General features: G+C 42.6%; 1 protein-coding gene across 1 annotated transcript in view; it reads right to left on the reverse strand.

Annotated features, from left to right (window-relative positions):
- PDE11A (phosphodiesterase 11A) overlaps positions 1–14,548 on the reverse strand; it is a 427,416-nt gene extending 412,868 nt beyond the window's left edge. Inside the window, exon 1 of the mRNA XM_086359943.1 lies at positions 13,312–14,548. Coding sequence (XP_086216069.1) covers positions 13,312–14,199 — 888 coding nt within the window. The 5' untranslated portion in view covers positions 14,200–14,548. The remainder of the gene's footprint in view (positions 1–13,311) is intronic.
- Between the last annotated feature and the right edge of the window lie 11,549 nt (positions 14,549–26,097).

Below are 26,097 nucleotides of genomic sequence, written 5' to 3' on the forward strand. Positions count from 1 at the left end.
GTCCCAAATGCCAAGAATACCAATAATACAGAAAGAAAAAAAGCCTAGATATCCACCAACAGATGAATGGATAAAGTTGTGGTACATATATACAATGGAGTATTATTTATCTATAAAAAAGAATGCATTTGGGTCAGTTCTAATGAGGTAGATGAAACTAGAGCCTGTTATACAGACTGATGTAAGTCAGAAAGACAAAAGAAAGATAGTATATTAACATATATATATATATATATATATATAATCTAGAAAAGTGGTATTGATGACTCTATTTGCAGGGAAGGAATGGAGATACAGAAATAGAGAATGGACTTGCAGACACAGTCGGGGAAGGACAGAGTGAGATGAATGGAGAAAGTAGCATTGACATACATACTGCTGCTGCTGCTGCTGCTGCTGCCGCTGCCAAGTCGCTTCAGTCAAGTCCGACTCTGTGCGACCCCATAGACGGCCTCCTACCAGGCTCCCCCATCCCTGGGATTGTCCAGGCAAGAACACTGGAGTGGGTTGCCATTGCCTTCTCCAACATACATACTACTATGTGTAAAACAGATAGCTGGTGAGAAGTTGCTATATAACATAGGGAGCCCAGCCCGGTAGTCTGTGATGACCCAGAAAGGTAGGATGAGGGAAGGGAGGGAGGGTCAATAAGGAGGTGATATATGTATAATTGTGGCTGATTTACATTGTTGTACAGCACAAATCAAAACAACACTGTAAAGCAATTTTCCTCCAATTAAAAAATAAAGTTTTAAAGTTTTTTAATTACAAATAAGATGATGGGAGCAAATTAGAAATGAAAAAAGAGAGAAAATACAGCAGATACAGGTACTACCATGTTTTAAGTCCAAGTTCTTTTATGTGCAAGGTCCTTAGCAGAGTGAGGCCCTGTGAACAAATGTTGCTAGACTTTGCAGTTAAAAATATTAATAAAGCCTTACATTTCTTACTTTACCCTTTTGAATATGCTTTCCAATTACTATCTCATTAGAATCAAATGATTATATCACAAAATACCATATGGGGTAGACATATCTGAATATTTTATCTTTATGTTATAACTGAAAAAACTAGGGCAGAATTGAAAATAGAATCCAAGATTCCTGTCGCCAAGTCTAGAACATGTTCTCTTACACTCTGATGTGGCTTACAGTTTAACAAAGCGATTAGTGATCTAAGAATTCAATTCTCAAACAAATGGGATTAATCAGGCATTGCAGGGAAGAGCTTCCATAAACTAGACCAATGTTATCTCTCCCCTGAAAGTGTCTTTGGCCCAGGTTGCCTCCTATAGGATTTCTTCTGGGAAATAGGACATCAGGAGTAACCAGAACTGCTTGGAGAGAATAAGAGCGCCAAAGAGAGCATTTCCACACTGTTTTCAACAGATTTCAATCTCTGTGCTCTAGGCTCATGAAACTCAGCATTCAATGAGGGATATTCCTACCTGACTTGGTCTCCCTACACATTTACATCCCTGGTGAATAAACTAATATCCTTGGTGACTCTGGATAGTCCCCATTTGGTTCTCCACATGCACTTGCCACCTTCCACTGCCCTGTCCTGTACCAGGAGGCTGACTCCTATGACCCACTGTACCAGGGCTCCCTTTGTCTCAACCAAGCCTGGGTTCAACCAATGAGTGGCAATGGCAGGCCAGAGAGGGTGTGAGAAGGTGATGCTCCTCTGGCCCCTCTGGTCCAGGTCATGGTTTGCCAGTGGCTGAGCTCCTCTCCCAGCCCTGTGGGAAAGCACAGGGAGAGCTCTGTAACTCCCATAGGACTCTGGTAGTTGCACCCTCCTCTTCAGATCTAGGAGTAGCAGCTCATTTCTACAAAGCAAGTGTAGCTGTACTGTTTACCCTTAAATACCAGGAGGGCTGAGGAGGAGGTGTAGCAAACAGCTAAATTTACTGGTGACATAACTGGAAGGAACAGAAGGGAAAGAGATGGCTTCCACTTGGACATGCCGGGTGGACATCTAATAACTACATCTTGGGAAGAGTAGGATGTAAAATGCAATCATCTCAGAAGTTAGACTTTTTTTGAGACCTTTTGAGTATATGAAACATAAGATATGCAATCAATAAACCCTGAAAGGTTGATCAATATAATAAAGAGCTCCATAAGCACATTATAAGTAAGTATAAGGTTGGTCAATATAATCCCCCATATCTGAAAATATTTTCAAAGAAAAAGTCCTAATGTTTTCAAGATCTAATCCTGGAAGGGGTGTTTTATCTTCAATAAGTTATACTATATGAATGAGGTCAGTCAGTTCAGATCAGTCATATCCGACTCTTTGAGACCCCATGGACTGCAGCACACCAGGCTTCCCTGTCCATCACCATCACCCAGAGCTTGCTCAAACTCATGTCCATTGAGTCAGTGATGCCATCCAACCATCTCAGCCTCTGTCATCCTTATTTCTTATGAATGAGGTAATCATAGAAAAGTAGAAAGTTCAATTAGCTGGAACAGTCATGCCCCAGCCTGTTTTTGCTTTGAAGAAGCTGGCAGTAGGCTGTTGCTTGTTGTTATCATTTGGTCAGCGGCAGTCCACTTTCTCTATAATACGGTCTCCACATGAAATGAAGTAAAAGGAAAACAAACAAACAGTGGAGGGGATGAGAAGATGGGGGCTGGTTCCAGCAATGAACATAAAAATCAATTAATGCAGAAAAGCAGTTCAGATAACTCACCAGTTACCTAGGCTTTATAAGCTCCTATTTTTTTAATCTATAAAATAAGGTACAAACAATTAAAAGATGTGCTCAGGAAATGAATTTCCTGGTTTAACTGTCCACATTCACTGAATAATATTAGTTATATTGGCTGAATAGGCTAAAATTTCTGCTTAGAGGTGGTTGAACTAACCATATAAGGAGGTGTCAGTGATAATTATTCAATTGAATAGAAAACCTTGTGTTAGGCTCTACACTGCAGTGAATGAAAAAAGTCATGATATTTAGTTCGCAGTCAAGTAGTCACTTATGTACTCAGAAAGAAGCATATTTAAAGCATTCAGTTCAGTTCAGTTACTTAGTTGTGTCCGACTCTTTGCGACCCCATAAACCGCAGCATGCCAGGCCTCCCTGTTCACCAACTCCCAGGGTCCACTCAAACCCATGTCCATTGAGCCGGTGATGCCATCATCCAACCATCTCATCCTCTGTCGTTCCCTTCTCCTCTTGCCCTTAATCTTTCCCAGCATCAGGGTCTTTTCAAATGAGTCAGCTCTTTGCATCAGGTGCCAAAACATTGGAGTTTCAGCTTCAACAACAGACCTTCCAATGAACACCCAGGACTGACCTCCTTTAGGATGGACTGGTTGGATCTCCTTGAAGTCCAAGGGACTCTCAAGAGTCTTCTCCAACACCACAGTTCAAAAGCATCAATTCTTCTGCACTCAGCTTTCTTCACAGTCCAACTCTCACATCCATACATGACTACTGGAAAAACCATAGCCTTGACTAGATGGATCTTTGTTGGCAAAGTAATGTCTCTGTCTTTTTAATGTGCTGTCTACGTTGGTCCTAACTTTCCTTCGGAGGAGTAAACATCTTTTAATTTCATGGCTGCAATCACCATCTGCAGTGATTTTGGAGCCCCCCCCCAAAAAAAAAGTCAGCCACTGTTTCCACTGTTCCCCATCTATTTGCCATGAAGTGATGGGACCAAAGAATAGTAAGGAGAGATAAGAAAGCCTTCCTCAGTGATCAATGCAAAGAAATAGAGAAAAACAATAGAATGGGAAAGACTGGAGATCTCTTCAAGAAAATTAGAGATATCAAGGGAACATTTCATGCAAAGATGGGCACAATAAAGGATAGATGGTAGGGACCTAACAGAAGCAGAAGATATTAAGAAGAGGTGGCAAGAATACACAGAAGAACTGTACAAAAAAGATCTTCACGACCCAGATAATCACGGTGGTGTAATCATTCACCTAGAGCCAGACGTTCTGGAATGTGAAGTCAAGTGGGCCTTAGGAAGCATCACTGCAAACAAAGCTAGAGGAAGTGATGGAATTCTAGTTGAGCTATTTCAAATCCTGAAAGATGATGCTGTGAAAGTGCTGCACTCAATATGCCAGCAAATTTGGAAAACTCAGCAGTGGCCACAGGACTGGAAAAGGTCAGTTTTCATTCCAATCCCAAAGAAAGGCAATGCCAAAGAATGCTCAAACTACCACACAATTGCACTCATTTCACACGCTAGTAAAGTGATGCTTAAAATTCTCCAAGCCAGGCTTTAGCAATATGTGAACCATGAACTTCCAGATGTTCAAGCTGGATTTAGAAAAGGCAGAGGAACCAGAGAACAAATTGCCAACATCCGCTGGATCATGGAAAAAGCAAGAGAGCTCCAGAAAAACATCTATTTCTGCTTTATTAACTATGCCATAGCCTTTGACTGTATGGATCACAATAAACTGTGGAAAATTCTGAAAGAGATGGGAATACCAGACCCTGACCTCTTGAGAAACTTGTATGCAGGTAAGGAAGCAACAGTTAGAACTGGACATGGAAAACAGACTGGTTCCAAATAAGAAAAGGAGTACGTCAAGGCTGTATATTGTCACCCTGCTTATTTAACTTATATGCAGAGTACATCATGAGAAACGTTGGGCTGGAAGAAGCACAAGCTGGAATCAAGATTGCCGGGAGAAATATCAACAACCTCAGATATGCAGATGATAGCACTCTTATGGCAGAAAGTGAAGAGGAACTAAAGAGCCTCTTGATGAAAGTGAAAGAGGAGAATGAAAAAGTTGGCTTAAAGCTCAACATTCAGAAAACTAAGATCATGGCATCTGGTTCCATCACTTCATGGGAAATAGATGGGGAAACAGTGGAATCAGTGGCTGACTTTATTTTTCTGGACTCCAAAATCACTGCAGATGGTGACTGCAGCCATGAAATTAAAAGATGCTTACTCCTTGGAAGGAAAGTTATGACCAACCTAGATAGCATATTAAAAAGCAGAGACATTACTTCGCCAACAAAGGTCCGTCTAGTCAAGGCTATGGTTTTTCCAGTGTTCATGTATGGATGTGAGAGTTGGACTATAAAAAAAGCTGAGCATCAAAGAATTGATGCTTTTGAACTGTGGTGTTGGAGAAGACTCTTGAGAGTCCCTTGGACTTCAAGGAGATCCAACCAGTCCATCCTAAAGGAGATCAGTCCTGGGTGTTCAATGGAAGGTCTGTTGTTGAAGCTGAAACTCCAATGTTTTGGCACCTGATGCAAAGAGCTGACTCATTTGAAAAGACTCTGATGCTGGGAAAGATTAAGGGCAAGAGGAGAAGGGAACGACAGAGGATGAGATGGTTGGATGATGGCGTCACCGGCTCAATGGACATGGGTTTGGGTGGACTCTGGGAGTTGGTGATGGACAGGGAGGCCTGGTGTGCTGCAGTTCATGGGGTTGCAAAGAGTCAGACACAACTGAGTGACTGAACTGAACTGAACTGATGGGACTGGATGCCATGATCTTAGTTTTCTGAATGTTGAGCTTTAAGCCAACTTTTTCACTCTCCTCTTTCACTTTCATCAAGAGGCTCTTTAGTTCTTCTTCACTTTCTGCCATAAGGGTGGTATCATCTGCATATCTGAGGTTATTGATATTTCTCCTGGCAATCTTGATTCCAGCTTGTGCTTCCTCAAGCCCAGCATGATTTAAAGCATTACAGATGTTCAAAGCAAGAAGAGACTATATCCAGTTCAGGTGGGATGGGCCAGGGATCAGAAAGAGTTTCATGAAGATGGGCTTTCAAGGATGAGAGAATTTAAATGTTTAAATGGGTGGAGAAAAAGAAAAGGCAAAGGGACAGACCGAAATATACACACAACAGTCGATGGTCAGCAGAGACCACACTAAGAGTGCCTGGGCATGAAGGTTTTACAGTCCCAAGACCTCACCTTGAATCCCAGCTCCCTCACTTAACAGCTGAGTGACTTTCAGCAAATTTCTTAACCTCTCCAAGCTTTAGTTTCTTCTATAAAATCGGGTGGTAATAGCTACCTCTGGGAATTGTTGAGAGGATTAAAAGAGGCAATGCCTGTTCAATAGCTAATGCCAGGCCCTTAGTTAGTGCTCCATAAATAGAGTTCTTCTTAATCAACAGCAGAACTTCCGTTTCCCTTCTATCACGTTTACATTTTTTAAAAATTGATACCCTAAAAAGACATCTCAAAGGTTCCTCATTTTTTTTTTTCACTCAGGTGGAAATGATCTCTTCAACTAAATTTGCAACAGCCTAAAGCTATATTTTAGGAAAGGAAACAGAATTTATCATTAATGTGTGAAACACTATTCAGTCATTGAAACAACTCTTGGAGTTATAGAAAATAAACACCTTTTTACACCAGGAAAATTTCTTTACTATTTTAATCCTAAAAATAAATAAATAAACAAATAAATTTAGCCTGAATGCCTATGAATGATTGGAAACCAAAATTTCTCCCAAAATATTAGAAATCCAACCCACTATTTATGAGTAAACTACTTCTTTTATGATTCAAATTCCTCTTTCCAAAAGAATGTGGTTAAATGCAAACCACCCTTAAAATAAGTGACTAAAGTAGCAAGTAATGGACTCAAATATCTTGTTGACTTCCCTATGAAACAACTCAAAGCTTTTTTCAGTGGAAAGCTTCATATGACTCCTCAACACTATATTAAACATGAAACGCTGACTTCCAAATTAAGCCAGCTTGTAAATAAACAGGTGACCCCAACCTTAGGAACCAAAATAAATTGGTCAGATTAGTAAACATTTAGCTTATGGGCTGGGAAAAAAAAATTAAGTTAACCTTAAATTACCTCTCCATGATTCTGTAGGAACTGTACTTTTCTGTAATCTCTCCTCATGTTCAAAGCAGCAAATGCTATTTGTCACTGTGTTTATCATGATCGTGTGTCTGTCAGGAAGAGCAGCTGAAATAGCAAATGTTTCCTGCTTCAAACACAAAATCAATTCTCGTTCTGGGCTAGTGAACATGGTTATCGGCTTGAGGGAATTTTTAAAACACCATGTAGAAAGCTGAGACAAGATTTCATGAAACTCCTTTGTAATTCTAGTGTGGGGTGAGATGAACATCTGCCTTTTGAGCAAATCTCAGCAACTCAATCACAGGGCTGTAGACCCATGTTGGTCCGCACTGGCTTATCAGGAAATGAAGCATATTTACCATTGAATTTTCTATACACATGAAATTGATCCCTTCTGAAACCAAACACTTTTAAATGTATTTATTTCAATGAAGATTATTCTAAAATAAAGTGAACAATGAAATTCTGTGAAAAGGAGTTATTATATATCACTTTATTATTATTTTATATGTGTTAATAATAGCAGTATAGTACAATGCATTCTTAAATATAACTTTCTGCATAATTTTTTGTTTGGTTTTTTGTCTCTTCAAGGAGAAGCAATCAGCTCTCCTTTCTTATATCATGAGAAGGCAAAGCAAGACCTGAATGAACAAAGATAGGGAAAGAGGCATCCTGGCAGAAAGGATGAAAAACACAGAAATAGAAAAGCACTATTTGGGCATTTAAAACAGCACAGAATTTAATTAGGATGGAGCTGAGGCCATACAAAAGCAGTAAACACTAGACTGGAATAAAATTGAACTCTTCCACCTAAGACTCAGTGTGACTCAGAATCAGGGCTGGCCTCTTAAGCATGTAACCGGTGCAATTGCATGGGGGCTCCCTGCTTGAGGTTTAATGCTGTGGCTGTGTGAAATTCTCAATAATTTCATCTTTGAAGTCATGCTTTGTAAATGAAGTCCACTAGAACAATGGTGTATGAGTCCAGAGCTCACAGTCAGTCTCCCACCCCACTGCCTGCCTAGGATTGGTTCTTGGCCACTGATTCCTACTGCCTGGTACCCCAAACCCCACCCAGTATACACCTGGTCAGCCCTGCCCTGAGACCAGAAGCCACAAGCAGTTGGAGGTGAGGCCCAACTGATTGGCCATTGCCCTCTGCTCCTGGCTGGGGTCTGGGTGGGATGGGGCAAGGGTCAGGTGCATGCCCCACTCCATCATGAAGAGGAACAAGGCGGTGGTCATCCCCACCCAGAGCTGGCAGCTCTACGGCGCATTCAGCGGGCAACTCAAAAGGGCCTCTCGCTCACAGGCGAGGTACTGAGAATTTCTCAGCATGAAAGTTGAAACCACTTGAGGGTCACACATGTGCTGGGGGTTGGGGCAGCAGACCCTTGGGAAGGCAATATTGCCTTCTCCACCTCCAGCCAGGCTCCTGCTTAATAATTTTGTACCGAGCTCCACAAATTATGTAGCTGGCTCCACTTAAAATCTCTACTCATTCAAGCCTCTCTTTCTATTTTTAATGACAGCATTACCCGTCTCCATATTTCCCAGGTGTAGAATCTGAGTCATCACTGACTTCCCTCTCTCCTTGCCCAAATTCACACCTGCAGGACATCCCCACATAATTCTGCTGTCTATTCCTACTTTTCGTGCTTTAGTGCAGTAGTTCATCTGGCTCTACCATGCCATCATAATAGATTCCAAATTATTTTCACAGTTTTGAGCCTCTCCTTATTCAATCCATTCAGCCACTGCCACCAGGTTACCCAAAACACCATTCTGACCATGCTAAAAAGGTCTCAAACATTTCCTGTGGCTTACTGTTGTCTTTGTTTAGTCACTAAGTCATGTCCAACTCTTTTGTGACCCCATGGACTATAGCCCACCGGCCTCCTCCGTCCATGGGACTTCCCAGACAAGACTTCTGGAGTGGGTTGCCATTTTCTTCTCCGGTTGGGGGTTGAGGTGGGTCTTTCCTTCTCCAGTCTTCCAAGAATATTGGGGTGGGTTGCCATTTCCTTCTTCAGGGATCAAACCTATGTCTCCTGCTTAATAGGGGGATTCATTACCACTGAGCCGTCTGGGAAGCCCCATGGCTTATTGTTAGGGAAGCCCAAATTCTTTAGTCAGGTACTCAAGATTCTTTCTTTTGCCGTCACCCTGCTTTTGCATACTCATCCTATAGCATATGCAATACTTTGGCCAAATTAAACCACACACTCTCCTCTATACATATTACTGTGCGTGTGCTGAGGTCGTTTTGCTGTGCCTGGATGCCTTTCCCTACTCCACAACTATCTCCAACAGTGAAATCTAACCCTTGTCCCAGTTTGAATGACACCTCCTCCATGAAGTCTTCTATAATGAGCCAAGTCACAGTGTGACTCCATTCTCCTCTGTGACTAATGCCATTCAGTTTGTGTCATTTATTTAGTGCCGCTTGGTATTACTTGTTCATGAATAGTTCACAACCTTGTACTTGGAAGTACCTGGAAAGCAAAAAAGCAAGTATTTGCTTCTGTACACTCACAGGCCCCCTGGCTTGGACTTAGGTATAATAGGCACTCAGTGTATGTTTGTTGGAACTGATGAATAAATGCATCTGTTGTGTAAACAGATCAGGTTTTCTGAAAGCCTGGCACACCTGTAACCCTTCTGCGTCATCCCCTTTACTCCTCTCAGCTCATCTAACAAAACATCCTGACTGTTTTTCAAACCCAAAGCCTATCAAACACCTGTAGCATCATTACCAACACTAACTAAAATATCATCTCACACTTTTTATTAATGTTTAAAGTGCTATACTCTGAGTGCTTAGAATTACTTCAAAGAGAACACCTGTTATTTGAGTGCTCTTATTTTCAACCTCTTGAGGGCAATTTTTCATTACTATATTAAAGTGGGTTGTTTAATAACTTATAGCTGACAGAGGAAAAGGTAGCTTGCAGTCACTGTGAGCTACACTGAATATGTAAAAGGAATTTTTTTTTTCATTTGCAATTCTTTGTCTCCTAATTTCAAGTCTGTTTTTTAGGACTAACTGAGGAAAGTAATGAAAAATAATGAAATCAACTAAGGAGTATTTTTGCTTTCAAAACTTTTACTCAACTTTAGTACCTCATTAGTCTACTCTTGACTTCAGGGTGCCGTGCTTATAATCATAATTTCATAAGCATTTTCAGTGCCTTTCTCTCACCCACATTCTGAACCTCTAAGGGGATCATCACTTTTATTAAATAATTAAATTTTCAAACCCCATGTGATAAGTTCATCTCCTGAAGAAAAAAAAGCACACTAGTTGAACCTAAGCAAGAAATGTCTTAAAAATAGAGTTAACAAAAAATCAGAGAGGATAGTTATATTTCCACATAGGAACTTCAAGATGTTTACATACATGATCAGAATTATGACAATATTTTGATAAGAGAACATGCATTTGGAAGGTTTTCAGTTTTCATTAAGAGAAATCTATAATAGGAAATGGAAAGGATAAGTGAAAATACTATAACTTGGGAAGGATGCAATATTAATACAACACTATAAAAAGTTTTAAATTGCATGAGCTCTAAAAGGAACAAAATGTAGAACTTTTGATAGGATAAGATATGGTCAAGAATTTTCAATCACATTTAGAGTAATCTTAAGCAGGGGGTGAAAGAGTAGACATTTCCATATTCCTTGAATGAAAAGTTAGTTCCAAAATATTTAATTTAAGGGTGGAGTATGACTTAGGGAAAGATAAGGCTGGTCAGTATGTGCTGAGTTCATATCTCAGCCCCAGATAAGAAGAAAAACAATTAAAAATGAGAGAAAGAGGAAAAAGAAGAACACTAGTAAACCAGATATCATTGTTGTCATCATAAACTGTTACCATTTCCTGAATAACTGAAATGTGCCAGGTACTGTTGGGGGGGCTTTAATGCAGCATCTCGCTTTATTTTCAAAACAATGATCTTTACTGCTGCTACTGCTAAGTCACTTCAGTCGTGTTCCACTGTGTGCGACCCCATAGACAGCAGCCCACCAGGCTCCCCCATCCCTGGGATTCTCCAGGCAAGAACACTGGAGTGGGTTGCCATTTCCTTCTCCAATGCATGAAAGTGAAAAGTGAAAGTGAAGTCGCTCAGTCGTGTCCGACTCGTAGTGACCCCATGGACTGCAGCCTACCAGGCTCCTCCATCCATGGGATTTTCCAGGCAAGAGTACTGGAGTGGGGTGCCATTGCCTTCTCTGGATCTTTACTACAGAGGTGTTATTATTCCCATTTCACATGAGTAAATTGAGACTCAGAAATCACAAAATTCTCCCAGAGTCACACTAGTGGTGACTAGTGTACCATAATAAAGAAAAAAAAAAAAGTAATTTTATCAAAGAAAAGTAGTGAAATAAAAATGAAGAAAAACACACCAGGTCAAAAATATATATTTTGAAAGAAACCAATGGAGAAAGACAAGAGAAATTTCCTAAGCAAGGAGTGGATCAAGATCTCAAACCCTATAATTCTATAACTCTTTCCCTTCCTGTCTTTGGCCAGTTCTCCCACCAACCCAGTCTTTACAGCCATCATTACTACCCAGGGAAGGTAAAAAGAACTCTTCATTCTCAATGTCAGTTTCCAACATTAAAAGGCAACTCTGCTTTACCCTCTGTCTTCAGAATAAGAGTAGGGCCCAGAAGAAACATCAGCTTCTGAAAGCCTGATTTTCTATGCCTGTGATAACACCTCTAGCAAAATACTAGGCAGCAGGAAGACAAGTTAACTGCTGAGGAAGCTGAGAATTATGCTATTGAAGAGAAGACAGTATATATGAACAGTATTAAATACAAGTTAGGAGCTAGCAGAAGGGAGTAAAAAATAAAAGCTACAGAAATGGGAGAAAATCAATTGGGGAATAACAAGAAAGTAAAAGCAATAGAGAGAAAAGACTGCAATTCCAGGCTATAACAAGCATCATCCTACCAGGAAGGGATTTTTTTTCCACCCAAGCACACAATAAGGATGTAGAAATAATGAGAAAGAAAAGTTTGTGACTGTTCAACTTTTTACAGAATCTTCAACATTTCAATTATTAAATGTTTTTATTTCTTCCCATGGTTTTCTAGGGTTATAGAGAAATAGATACCTATTAAAGATCACCCATTGCTTGTTTGTCCTAAACTGATCAAAGTCTTTAAGAAGGACATAATGAATAATGAATATAATCAGTAAACAAGTTAACAAAAATGGTATTGTGATAGGCATTCCTTGACATTAAAACATGATATTGATAGACATCCCACAAAAACAAGAAACTTGGTTTCAAGATAAGCTCCTCAATTTTCTATCTAATATTACCAACTTTCAGATGAAACAGAAAAAATTTTACTTTTAGGGTCCTTCCCACCATTTTTGCTACTCTGAGCAACAGCATCAAACTCAAGAAAAACCTGCAGCTTTATTAGACAACTAGAAGTGCTCATCAAATGACAACAAAACTTTCATGACCAAGGAATAGAACTGTCCATTATTATCAACCCAAAGAAGTCTCCTAGAAAGTGGCCTCTGGTTTCATTATGTTCAGGGAAGTGATACTGAAGAAATTAGAATGGACTGACTTTCAGAACCATGATCTAATAGCAAGTTCAAATCACTGTGAAAATGAAAGGCTTAGAAACACCAGACAACAGCATGATGGGCTTCCTTCTGTACCTGAATCCAGCACATTCACCATGCTTATTGCCTTTGGAATTGCTAGAAAATTATCCATTTTTCATTTGCTTCACAAACTAAAAACCTACATGCTCGGTCAAGAGCCCACTGCAGATAATGCTAGATTCAAACCTAAATAACTCTTCAATTTGTCCAACTTCTCTCAACTCCACAACAGAAGCAGTTAAAATAGATGCTAAAAAAAAAAAAAAAAAAAAGGCATGAATGGATCAGGGGCCCTTTCTTCCCTTGACTTTCCTCCTCTTTTCTTCATCTTCCTTACCTTGGAACTCATGTAACAGAAGGGGCTAAGGAAATAGCTAGGCACTTTGATCCCCTCCCAATCTGGAATGAGAATGAAATGCATTATGGTCCCCAAATGACATCAGAGACACCAATATACCCATTTTCTTCAGACTAACACTGGAATTCTGGAGTAGACATCTTTTTCCAGCACCTAAAAAAAATGCATTCTAAAATCATACACTGATATTCTTAAAGACAAGGTATCTTGACAAAGAAACATGAGGTATTACTGGATACAAAAATGTATCCCTATGTGTTATATGAATTTTCCACAAGCCACTGAGTGTTAGTAAAAGACCATTCTATCAAAGAAGGTATAGTAATATTCAAACTAATCTAAACTCGGAATTTAAATAGCAAAATTCATACAGTAAAGAATCTAAGTTAATGTGTTTGTGGATGCCAAAGGGTAACAGAAGGCTTGGCTCCCAGACCAATGGGGCTCTGGAAGGGGACAATGCAAAGTCCTACCTGGTAGGCATCAGGAATGTTGACCGTCTCTCCATGCTCCCCGACATAACCAATGATACCTTTGCCCCAAGGGACCTGCACCTCGTTTGAGTTTTCTGTGCTGCTGCAGGGCAGCAGTGGGGTTCCTGCATGCACATCAAAGAATTTGGAGACCAGGCTCTTCTTGCCAGCAGCCGCCCCTTCCACCAGGAAGAGAGAGCAGCGGTCTGCGTCCACCATGAGGCAGACGAAGATGAGGATCTTGTAGCTCAGACTGGTAAGGTCAAGGTCATTGGAGATATCTTTGACCAGTTCCAGGAAGAACTGTCGCTCGTTATGCTTTTTGAGGTGGCACTTGTAGTCCATGGCCGTAGGGGGGTACTGAGGCAGATTCACCCGCGATTCCAGCAGGGCGCTGAGAATGTGGGCGGTGGTTGGGGGCAGGGAGCTGGCCTTCCGGAGAAGCGCCCTCCGCCGCACACTGCTCAGGGGCTCCTGGGCCCGGGAGGTCACTTGTTCGTCGTAGGTCCTGTTCACATGGATGGCCTTGGAGCGGGCAAAACTCTTCCTCAGCTCTTTCTGAGAAGCTCTCCGCTGCAGGCTCCCATCGCCCCGGATGCCACTGGCCCAGCTGGGACCCATGGGGCCCCCCCTACACTCCCCACCGCCCGGGGTGGGCTGGCTGCTGGCAGAGCCGTCGGGTCCAGGGCTGCCGCTGCCTCCGCCACCGCTCGTGCTGGCGGCCGGGGTGGACCTCGGGCCTACAGCCCCTTGACCCTGCCCGTGCCTCTGCATCCACTTCTCCACCATCTCCTGCTTCCCCTTCCGCATCAGGTAATCTTCCAACAACTCTGGGTGCCTGTCCAGGAAAGTTTCCACCTCTCCAAAGTCCAGGCGGGAGGCTGTCATGGTCCCAGACTCAGCTTTCCCTCTGCCTCTCTACACTGGGACCAAACGAGTCTCTGCTCCGGCCTCTAGCTGGTCCTGCCCATGGCTACCCCACCAGGATCCCGGCCCCGAGCTTCTGCAGACCAGTGGAATCCCAAGGGGCTGGGAGGCGCCCCTTCCTTTGGGCTCAGACGGCGGCTGGCAGGAACCCCACACCCCGTTCCTGCTACTTGTGCGCCGCACAGGTGTCCTCACGGCGCTGCTGCCGCGGCTACGGCTCGCGCTGAAAACCCGAGCGACCGCGGCTCTCGCTCCGCCTGCCGCCGCTGCCGCGGCTGCCTGTACCGGATGAGTGGACCACTGTGGACGCGAGGTAGGGCAGGACACGCCCCTGAGTGAGGCGCGGGTCCCCCGGGGAGGAGAAGGGTGGGAGGAGGGAGACGCGAGCTCCAGCCCCGCCAGAGTCCCCGGCCAGGATGCCAGGCGGTTCCTGGAAGAGTCTGGCCGGCGGAATCGGCGCCCGGGAACACGACCCGCAGAGTCCTGATTGGGACAAGATTAGAGGGGAGACGCACCTCGTTCTGTCCCTCTCCTTCCTTCCTTACCGCCCCAGCGCTCCCTCTTCCCCGCCCCTCAATCCTCCAGCGTTTCACGGAGGCCCCGCGGGAGCCCAGTGGGAGCCCAAGTACTAGGAAGTGTTTATGTTTTGCAGGGATCAGACCCAGACGCTGACTCCGAGGAAATGAGGATGCTCAGAGACAGGGGGATTATTTTTCTGGGATGTGACTGTGGATTCTTGGCTCCTAGGATTCCTGGGACTGCCCACTAATACTGCCCAGCTCCTTGTGGGTGTTCAGTAAATAAGTACGGAACTGGATTTACGGAAATTACTAAATGAAGTTCCCCGTCTGAGCAATTCATGACTTTAACCAAATTCAGGGACCCGGGGTTGGGTACAGGAGGGTGGTACACGGAAGGAGACTGTAAAACACAGTTCCTTGGATTTGGAACCCTGCCTAGCCTGAGCATACAGTAGACTCAAGGGCCTCGGGGCTTCCTTCCAAGTCAGTCCTGCATACAGGGTGCCTACTCTTCTTTTCCTAACGACTTGCCATCTCCTTCTTTCTCCACTCAGTTTGGCAAGGAAGGCAAGGCTCCCTTTAGTTTCAGTATCCAAGGGCTGTGGGTAAAGGTTTCTTCTCTGTAGGAGGCTTTTCTTTCCCCAGCCCAAAGGATTCTCCAGATCTGGCTAGTCTCTGCTAGTTAGGCTAAGAATGACACCAGGTTCCCCTTGGGCCTTTTCCAACCTACTTGCTAAGCTTGGGTAATTTCCTGGCAAAGAGACCCAGCCTGAGGACCCCTTCTTGAAGCCCAAGGGTCTCCTCTTGTGAGAAACAAGAGGAGATGGAGAACCATCCAGTCCCCTGGGACAGCAGGACAATCTAGACAAGCTCTTACAGAATGCCAGCAACCAGGTAACAGAAAAGCTGCAGAGGAAACAGGTAGTGACATTTTTATGGGGCTTCCACGTGGCGGGACACGCAGGTGACAGTAAATAAAGCTTACTCCAGATGATGTCCTCACAGCGAAAACCACACTTGCTATGTTGATCACTTTAAACTAACATGTTAATCTTCACAACAAATTTATGATGTGGGGACTCTTATTATCTTGTTCTAAAGATGGGAAACTGCAAAGTTGAGTAATGTACCCAGTACACACAGTGAGGTGGTGCCAGAGCCAGGGTGCAGATCTACTTAGGTTGGCTCCAGAGTGAGGCACAGTCTCAGCCACATCAGTGGGTTGTCTCCCACCTGTGTCAGGGGAATCCTAGCTCTGCTGGTAACAGAGATGCAGGGGCTGGCGCAGAATGATCTCTAAACATTCCTCTGACAGCCATGGGAGGAGCAGAGAGGGAGAAGAGAGGCACTTGTTAAAAAATTCCAAATATCCCAGCTTAGTGCTGTGATTAAGGGCATGGCCTTGGCACTGGGAATGCAACTGTGGACAAAGACCCTGCCTTCATGGAGCTTACATTATGCTGGGGAGGCAGCCAGTCAACAAATGAAATACATACAGTTGACCCTTGAACAACAGGGGTTTGAACTGCAGGTGCACTAATACACGATTATTTTCCAGCAGTAAATACTACAGTACTACCCAGTCTGGGGTTGGTCGAATCCATGAGTGCAGAAACACTGATACAGACATACCTATAAGTTATAGGTAGATACCTATAAGTTATAGGTAGATTTTCAACTGCACAGGGGTCAGCACCCCTAACCCCTACTTTGTTCAAGGGTCAGTTCAGTTCAGTTCAGTTCAGTCGCTCAGTCGTGTCTGACTCTTTGCGACCCCATGAACTGCAGCACACCAGGCCTCCCTGTCCATCACCAACTACTGGAGTTCACCCAAACTCATGTCCATCGAGTCAGTGATGCCATCCAGCCATCTCATCCTCTGTCATCCCCTTCTCCTCCTGCCCCCATCAACTGTATACAAAATCAGAATTTCAGTGATAGGTGCAATGAAGAAAAACAAAACTTGGCAAAGTATTAAATAAAGCGATGAGGTGGTGAAAAGGTCTCTACCTGAGTAGAGATCTGGTAGAAATGAGGAAATGAGCTACACTAATATCTGTGGAAAAGAGTGTACCAGGAAGAGGAAGGGTGTGGAAGTTGTGAGATGTAATGTGTTGGGAGCATTTATGAAACAGCAGAGAGATCAGTTAGGAGACAGTGAAGCAAGCATAGAATGTTGGTAGTTGGGAGCTGCAGACTGCTAAGGGGATGAGTTGTGTTCAAGAATTAAAAGTGGTAAAGTTCTTAACACAGTGCCTGATACAAATAAAATGCTCAATAAAGTACCCTGTTGTATTACTTTTATTATTATCACTATTATATTCCTAAGATAATAATGGGGTTTCCCAGGCCTGCAATGCAGGAGCCGCAGGAGATGCAATTCCATCCCCAGGTCAGTACTGTTGCCTGGAGAATCCATGGACAGAGGAGCCTGGCTACAGTCCATAGGGTCACAAAGAGTCAGACATGACTGAAGTGACTGAGCACACACACCCACACAGTAATAGTGTATGGCCACGTCTCTGGTAACTTGAGAGACTTATCAGTAAAGATGATCAGGGTAGTACGCTGGAGCTGGCTTGCAGGGGCTCACAAGAGCTTGTTTTAGCATCTCTCCAACTTCATGTTCAGTGACATCATGTAGCTTGCAATCAGCCATGATGGGAGTATTTACACCATGAAATCAACAAATGCTATGAATCAGGACTTCCCCCACCCCCCACCGCCCCCGATTGCTAGTTGTTAAATGCCTGCTAGAATTCAGAGGAAACAGTTCAATTGCCCACCAACTGATGAATGGATAAATAAAATGTGGTGTACCCATACAGTGGAAAAAATGTATATGTAAAAAATGAAGTACTAAAATATGCTACAACTTGAATGAAGCTTGAAAACCTTGTACAAAGAGAAAGAAGCCACTTACAAATGACCATATACTGTATGATTTCATTTATATGAAGTGTCCAAAATAGGCAAATCCATAGATTAGTGGTTACCAAGGGATGAGGGCAAGGGAAGATGTAGGAAAGTTGGGGGCGGGGGGGTAACCACTAATGGGTATAAGGTTTTTGCAGGAGTAAACAAAATGTTCTGAAACTGAGTGTGGTGATGGTTGCACAGATCTGTGAATATACTGAAACCACTGACCTGTACACTTTAAAAGGGTGAAGAATTGTGTGGCGTGTGAATTATATCTCATTAAAGCTGTTATTAAAACAACAACAAAAGCCATTTACCAGCACTCGACTGGTGAGAATAGAGCGGCACTGCTGTGCAAGGAGGCAAGAAAAGCAATGAGCTTCTTCAAGGAAGGGAGAGAAGCAGACCACCCCTGGGCTGCCTGGAAACAGAGCTTAATAAATGGCCATTTCCTCGACTCCATCTTCCATGTATTCATTATGTAAGCACTTGCTTAGCATGTATTATGTTCCAGGCTCTGGGAACAAAAGAAGACCAAGACAAAACCTCTGCCTTTGATTGAGAATCTCAGTCTCCTCTGCCAAGAGGAGTGGGCGTAGAATACTGGGAATGGTAGGGGGGAAAAACTGAGCATTTCTGGCTGGGTTTTGAATTAGCTGGAGCCTCATTCTCTGCTTGGCTCATGAAGTCGCTAAAGGAGTCAGTTTGAGGAAGACAATGCAAAGGTGGCAGACAGCGCAATTAAGATGGTCCGAGGCTGTGGTGGAGGGCGACACAGTAAGATGTGTGGCGACACGGCCCCAGTTGCATTTCCTCGTCATGCTCCATTTGTAGAACAGTGTACGCACTGGTCAAGATTCCAGCGGGAAACAGGGTGCACTCGAAGTAATTCTAAGAGGGTAAATTCACAAAGGGACTCATTACAAAGGGGAAGTACATAGGTAAGCCACAGTGACAGTGAAGGAACTGCGACTCACAGCCACAGAGAAGTCACCTCCCCTAGACCTGATGAGAGCAGGAGAGAGGCTTGCGGACTGACTAAGCCTCGAGAGAAGCAGTGGCAGCCGGTCAAATGACATGGACCGCTCAAGCTGACCTCAAAGGAGGGAGATACCAGGAATAACTAACTTGATCTCCTTCTTCCCCGTCTCTCCTGTCCTGACCAGAGCCAGCTAGAGGTTAGGAGCTTGTTAATGGAATCCATATGTCATCCCTACTGGGCAGAGAGTAGAGCAGGATCTGAGTAATATCTGGAGGGGCAAAGGAAAAATACTTGGCCCAATATGGAACCCTGAGGAAGTCTCTTTAGGACATTCTGGATGCTATAACTCCAAAGAATTTTCTGTATAATCCCGCCCTCTTCTGCTCCCTGCTAATTCCATCAGAACTGTCTATAATATACCCTACACCCACATTTGCAGTCAACAAAACCCTCTATGGTATTCACCCTGAAAACATATGATATCTTTTGAAGATAGATCAGTCATCTCAAGGGAGAAACTCTGCAGGCTCCTTCCCTATTTATATTTCCACCAGTCTAGAAATATTGACCAAGCAGCCCCTCACTGGAGTAGATCAAGGGGTTTTCCCTTCCTATTCCTTTCAAGAATAACTCATTTTCAAGTATAACTTGATCTGAGTATTCATTACTTTATCATTGTCATCATCAATCAGCATTTATTGAGCAACATGCAAAGCACTGGGTTACTTCCAAGGTAACTTTTGTTATTCCAAAGCAGACCCATTAAATTTTAGTACTGGATGAAACCTTAGAGATCATCTAATACTCCACTTTCATTTCACGCCTGTGGAAATTGAGATTCAGAGCAGATATCTAAGTCCTCCAAAGTCACCAGCCAAGTACAACCTCTGATCTGCCCTTGGTTCCATCCCACGTCTACATCCAGAACTCAATACCAACCTCATGAAGCCAATGAACTTCTGTTGCCTAAACTTGTCTCCTAATCATTCCATCTCCTAAAATAGACTTTCATTTTGTGACCATTAAACATCATCAGATAGGTTGATCCAACTTTCAAAATGAAACCTTCACTTCAAAAATAAAATTGGCATCATATTCTTTTAGGAAATAGGAGTCCACAGGATCAAACAGAAGACAGGTTATTCCCCTTCCAAAAAGATGAAAACTTCCACAGAGATGTTTGTGGAAATTTCATAAGTGGTCATAGTCTATATCAAATCTATACCAAATCTATACATCATAAGTGGTCATAGCCTATACCAAATCCAAAACCTGAGGTGCTGTACCACTCAGGGTTCTCCAGAGAAGCAGAACCAACCGGATTATGCCGTTCGGTTTGGTTTTAGTCACTAAGTCATGTCCAACTCTTTCTCGACCCCGTGGACTGTAGCCCATCAGACTCCTCTGTCCATGGGATCTTCCAATCAAGAACACTGGAGTAGGTTGCCATTTCCTATTCCAGAGTATCTTCCTGACCCAGGGATAAAAACTAAGTCTCCTGCTTGGCAGGCAGAGTCTTGGACCACTGAGCCACCTGGGAAGCCTATACAGAGAGAGAAAAGAGAGACAGAGATGTTGATACAGACAGAGATAGAGGTAAAGATTGATGTATTAGGGGGAATTGGCTCACATGGTTATGGAGGCTGAGAAGTCCCACAGTCCGCTGACTGCAAAGTAGAAATCCAGGAAAGCCAGCAGGGTGATTCAGTCTGAGTTTGAAGGCCTGAGAACAAGAGGAGAAAATGATGTAAATCCTAGTCAGAGGGCAGGAGAAGATGAGATTAAATGTCCCAGCTCAAGCAGTGAGGCAGAAGGAAAAGAGTGAATTGATTCTTCCTCCACCTTTTGTTCTATTCAGGCCTTCAGTGGAATGGACAGTGCCCACCCACATTGGGAAGAGCTACGTTGCTGAGTCAACCAGTTCAAATGTTAGTCTCAACCAGAACTACTCTCCTAGGCACACCCAGAAACAATGTTTAATCTGGGTACCCAATGGCACACTCAAGTTGTCACATAAAATTAACCATTACAGGAACCTTACCTGGTTTTAAATTTTGCAAGTGCCTTCTCCCTATTCTATTTGTGTAGAATCTCTACATGTGCCTATTTAAATTGTCACTCTCTATCCTGGTAGTGATTTCACCTTAATCCATGAAACTTGATAACCCACAGTAACTCACAAGAGAATGCTAAGTATATAAAGTAACAGTGTGGGTTTATGTCCACCAGGCAGGGTAGATTAGATTAGCACTGTCCAGCTAGGCATCTGGGAATGAAGTCTGTTTCTTTTACTGAAGAAGAAGTTGTGCATGTAAATTCTGAAGCATGTATTTACACAGTAGCGTGCCAAATCACTTTAGTCATGTCCGTCATGTCCAACTCTTTGTGATCCTATGGACGGTAGCCTGCCAGCTCCTCTGTCCATAGGATTTCCCAGGCAAGAATATTGGAGTGGGTTGCTATTTCCTCCTCCAGGGAATCTTCCCTACACAAGGATCAAACCCATGTCCTTTATATCTCCTGCATTGTCAGATGGGTTCTTTACCACTAGCACTACCTGGGATTTATTTATACACCACCTAGACAAGTATGGCTTCCCTTATAGCTCAGTTGGTAAAGAATCCACCTGTGATGCAGGAGACCCCAGTTCAATTCCTGGGTTGGGAAGATCCACCGGAGAAGGGATAGGCTACCCACTCCAATATTCTTGGGTTTCCCTTGTGGCCCAGCTGGTAAAGAATCTGCCTGCAATGTGGGAGATCTGGGTCCAATCCCTGGGTTGGGAAGATCCCCTGGAGAAGGGAAGGCTACCTACTCCAGCATTCTGGCCTGGAGACTAAGTCCATGGGGTTGCAAAGAGTTGGACATGACTGAGCGACTTTCACTTTCACTGGACAAATATAGCTGCGTTTACAAAGTATAATTGACCTAATTCACAGTATTACTAATCAAATTAACAGGTTGCCCTCAATAGCTCTTATACTCTTAGCAATAATCAGAGACAGTAAATTACAATGGTACACTTACTGTTTAAAATATTTTAATGTTAAATTTTCTTTCTTACTCCATTTCAATTGTTTCTTCCCTCTCCCTTCACTATTAACATTTTCAGCTATTTCTCCAAAACTTATCTTTGAACAAAATATCACTCTCATATTTAACCTACAAGGACCTCAGTTTCCTTAGATTTAGTGCAAGGCAATGGCACCCTACTCCAGTACTCCTGCCTGGAAAATCCCATGGACAGAGGAGCCTGGAAGGCTGCAGTCCATGGGGTCGCTGAGGGTCGGACATGACTGAGCGACTTGACTTTCACTTTTCACTTTCCTGCATTGGAGAAGGAAATGGCAACCCACTCCAGTGTTCTTGCCTGGAGAATCCCAGGGACAGGGGAGCCTGGTGGCCTGCGGTTTATGGGGTTGCACAGAGTCGGACACTACTGAAGCAACTTAGCAGCAGCAGCAACAACACTATGCTATCCCATATAGTGTCCACCAGACACATGTGGCTAGCTAAATTTAAATGTTAATTAATTAAAATTAAATAAAATTATAAAGTCCGTTCTTTAGGAAACTACTCACATTTCAAGTGCCCAATGGCCATATGTGGCTAGTGGCTACCATGTTGGATTGTGTGTACCTTAAGAAAGTTCTATTGGAGAGTGCTGCTCTAAGACCATCTGCAGTGCTAAGATTCTGTGTTTATTTACCAGTGTCATTCAGTGGCCTCCCAACTGTCAGATATAATGGCCCATTTTAACCTTCATACTAGTTTTGTGATTGTCCTCTGTTCATGAAACTTTCTCTCAACAGCACCATTTCCCAATTCTGTATTATTCGAATGGAGTTGAATTACATTCTCTCAAAACAGTGACTAACCATCATTTCTCAGTTTATTTCACTAGTTTTTACACTTCCTGTGGCCTTCCTTAATGGCTGCAATTACTCATTTAAGGTCCATTCCCACAACTGTAGTTACCACCTCTTGTTTTCACAGTCCCCAGTCCATATGTCATGTTACAAGATGATTCCGTTTTCTATCAGCGGATGCTATCTTACTTAGCTGGGCTCTCATAACAAGATATCATGGACTAAGTGTCTTAAGCAACAGAAATTTACTTTCTCACAGTTCTGGAGGCTGAACGTCTGAGAACAGGATACTAGCATGGTTGTATTTTAGTGAGAGCTTACTTCTTGGCTTGCGAATGGCCACCTTCTCTCTGTGTCCTCACATGGCAGAGAGAGCATGCTCTCTGCTGTCCCTTCTGATTAAAGCACTAATCACTTCAAAGCAGGGCCTCACTCCTAAGACCTCACTTAACCTTAATTACCTCCCAAAGGCCTCTCTTCTAAGTGCCATCACATTGGAGGTGATGAATTTTGCAGGGACACAAACATTTAGTCCATAACACATGTACAACAAACCACCTCAAAACTCAGTTGCTTAATACGAAGGATTTGTTTGTTTGTTTACTTATCACAGTTGTGTGGGTTAACCAGTGGTTCTTCTGTTCCACTTGGAATCAGCAGGAGTCAATCCTGTGGCTGCATTTAGCTGGCAGCTGGGCTTCACAGGAAAAGGCCTCTTATGCACATCCAAGACCTCAGTGCTGGGGCTACTCAGTTTTCCTCCAAGAGCTTCCTTCCATGGCTTGTCTCTCAAGGACAGCTTGTCCTCCCTTACTGTGTAGCCACTGGGTTCCAAGGAAGAGTATTTCCAGAGGGTAAGCCCAGTGTGCAAGAGCTTATTAAGTTTTGCATTAAGTATTACATTTGTATTAAGTTTTGTATTAATACTTATTAAGTATTAATGTCCCATTGGCCAAAGCCAACCATATAGCCAAGCTAACTGCAGAGGAGGGACAAGAATGTGAATCTTTATTGGGACAGTGCACTGGGAGCCACCAGTCAACCACACCAGCTCTCCCCAGAATCTCCTACCCACATTGCTGATTGCTACAAGACATTTGCTCCTAAATGTCTTACAGGCACTTCAAATTTATCATTCCCAACATCACTTTCACTCCTCCCCACCTTAAATCACTCAATTCCATATATTTTACTTGAGAAATTTCTCTTTGAAACCAGATTCTCTTCTCCTAACCTACTTGCCTTAATTTAAGCCTTCATTAACTGCCTAATTCTCTGCTGAACAGTACTGTCTTATAACAAGTATAATGGCACAGCCTTGATTATAAACTCTTTTATTTATAGACTTCTGCATTCATATATGCTGGTCACTTCAGTAATGTCTGACCTTTTGAGACCCCATGGGCTGTAGCCTGCCATGCTCCTCTGTCCACGAGATTCTCCAGGCAAGAATACTGGAGTGGGTTGCCATACCCTCCTCCAGGGGATCTTTCCAACCCAGATATCGAACCCACATCTTGTACATCTCCTGCACTGGCAGACATGTTCTTTACCACTAGTACCACCTGGGAAGGATATATAGACTTAAGTCCTTGTCAAAGCTATGTAGGGGATTGAATGACAACCTTCCAAAAGATATGTCATCTCAGAACCTGTGAATGTGACCTTATTTGGAAAGAGGGTCTTTGCAGATATAATTAAGGATCTCAAGATAATAGCATCCTGGACTTAGGCCTAAATCCAGTGATACTTTTACTTATAGAGAAGAAAAGATAGAGATATTAGAGAGAAGATGTTGTGAAGATAGAGTAGAGATTGGAATGATACTTCTCTAGGCCAAGGAACATCAAGGATTGCTGACAGCCACCACAAGCTAGGAGAGAGGTGAGGGGTGGATTCTCCCTCAGAGCCTCCAAAAATATAAACCAACACTTTCCCACACCTTGATTTTGGAGTTCTGGCTTTCAGCACTGTCAGAGAATAGTTTCTATAGTTTTAAGCCACCAAGTTTGGGGTAATTTGTTGTGACAGCCCTGGGAGATAAATATAAGACCTTCCATCACTGTATCTCTATGTTTCATCTTCTACTACTCCCTACCACGTAGTCTCCAAGCAGATGCCTTCTGTCTTCTTGTCTTCTTCCCGAAAAGTCCTTCTCCCCTGTCTTGCCCTTTAACTTCTCTGTTCTGTGAAGACCTATATTTAAAATGTCACATCCTAAATGAGGTTTTACCTGTCTCCACAGTGAGAAGCAGTGTTCCATCTTCCTGTGTGGCCTGTCCTCCTGCTTTCGTACATTCTGGTCATCTATCTGCTATAAATCATTCAATAGTTGGTCTCTATTTAACCCAACGTGATGCATTTAATTCTTCATTTTAAAAGGTTTTACATCAAAGCACATTTTATTATTCTTTCACTTCTCTTTTTTTGTCAATTTAGAAACTGAAAACACTCTAAGCAAAAAGTCCACCTGCATTCATAACGGTATTAAAGAGTAATAAGTACCTAGAAGATAAATTTTTAAAAACTTAAAAGATACCTAGATGAACAATAATGACCCGTGAGAATAACAGAAAAATACGCAGAAAATAACAGAAAAATATTCCATATCATGCCAAAATATTTTATATATTCTGTTTTCTCCTCATCTCCTTAATATCAATTGAGTATTTTATCTCAGAATAAAAATAAGAAATAATCGAAATATCTTGCTGAAGAATGATTTGTTGATAAAATAAATTGACTGGCTTTTGACTGTCTCAAAGTATTTCCTCTGCATTTGGAGATTCAGACAGCAGATAATGGACAAATTCAATATTCTTAAAATTCCTTGAATCTTTACAAAGGTAATTTTGCTAAAAATATCTTAAGCAATCAAATGTTTAGTTAAACACTGAGAATATAAAACAGTCAAAGGATCATCCCTTTCTTCAAAGAACATTACCTATAATCTAGCTAGGGAGATAAGATATTTACATACTGAAAGTCACTCAGTCATGTCTGCCTCTTTGTGACCCAGAATACTGGAGTGGGTAGCCATTCCCTTCTCCAGAGGATCTTCCCAACTCAGGGATCGAACCCAGGTCTCCTGCATTGCAGGCAGATTCTTTACCAGCTGAGCCGCCAGGGAAGCACAATTGACAATACTAGATACTATTGATGGAGTAGGAGAGACAAAGAGATCTATAATAGAGATCAGAAGTATTCTTAAGTGTCATATGGTATGGTTTATATTTAATAATAATTCATAATTAGTATTAATATTGAAAGTATAGGCCTACCAATACCAGAACAAAGGAGGTAAAAATTGAAGGAAAATTCAACAATAGATGGGAATTAACAATAATAGGGAATTAACATAAGAAGGATAGAAATAAATATTAAATAATGATGACTTTCCTCTCTCTTTTTTTTTTTTTTTTTGACCTCTCAGGGCAGCTTTTTGGATCTTTGTTCCTGACCAGGGACAGAACCCATGCCCCCTGCAGAAGCACGGACTCCTAACCACTGGACGGCCAGGGAATTCCCCTGATGCCTTTTTTCTTAATTGCCATGCCTTCATTCACCA

The sequence above is a fragment of the Bos grunniens genome, chromosome 2 (assembly GCF_055505025.1).
Source record: "Bos grunniens cultivar Pamir isolate PY7600 chromosome 2, Bosgru_T2T1.0, whole genome shotgun sequence".
Classification (NCBI taxonomy): Eukaryota; Metazoa; Chordata; class Mammalia; order Artiodactyla; family Bovidae; genus Bos; species Bos grunniens.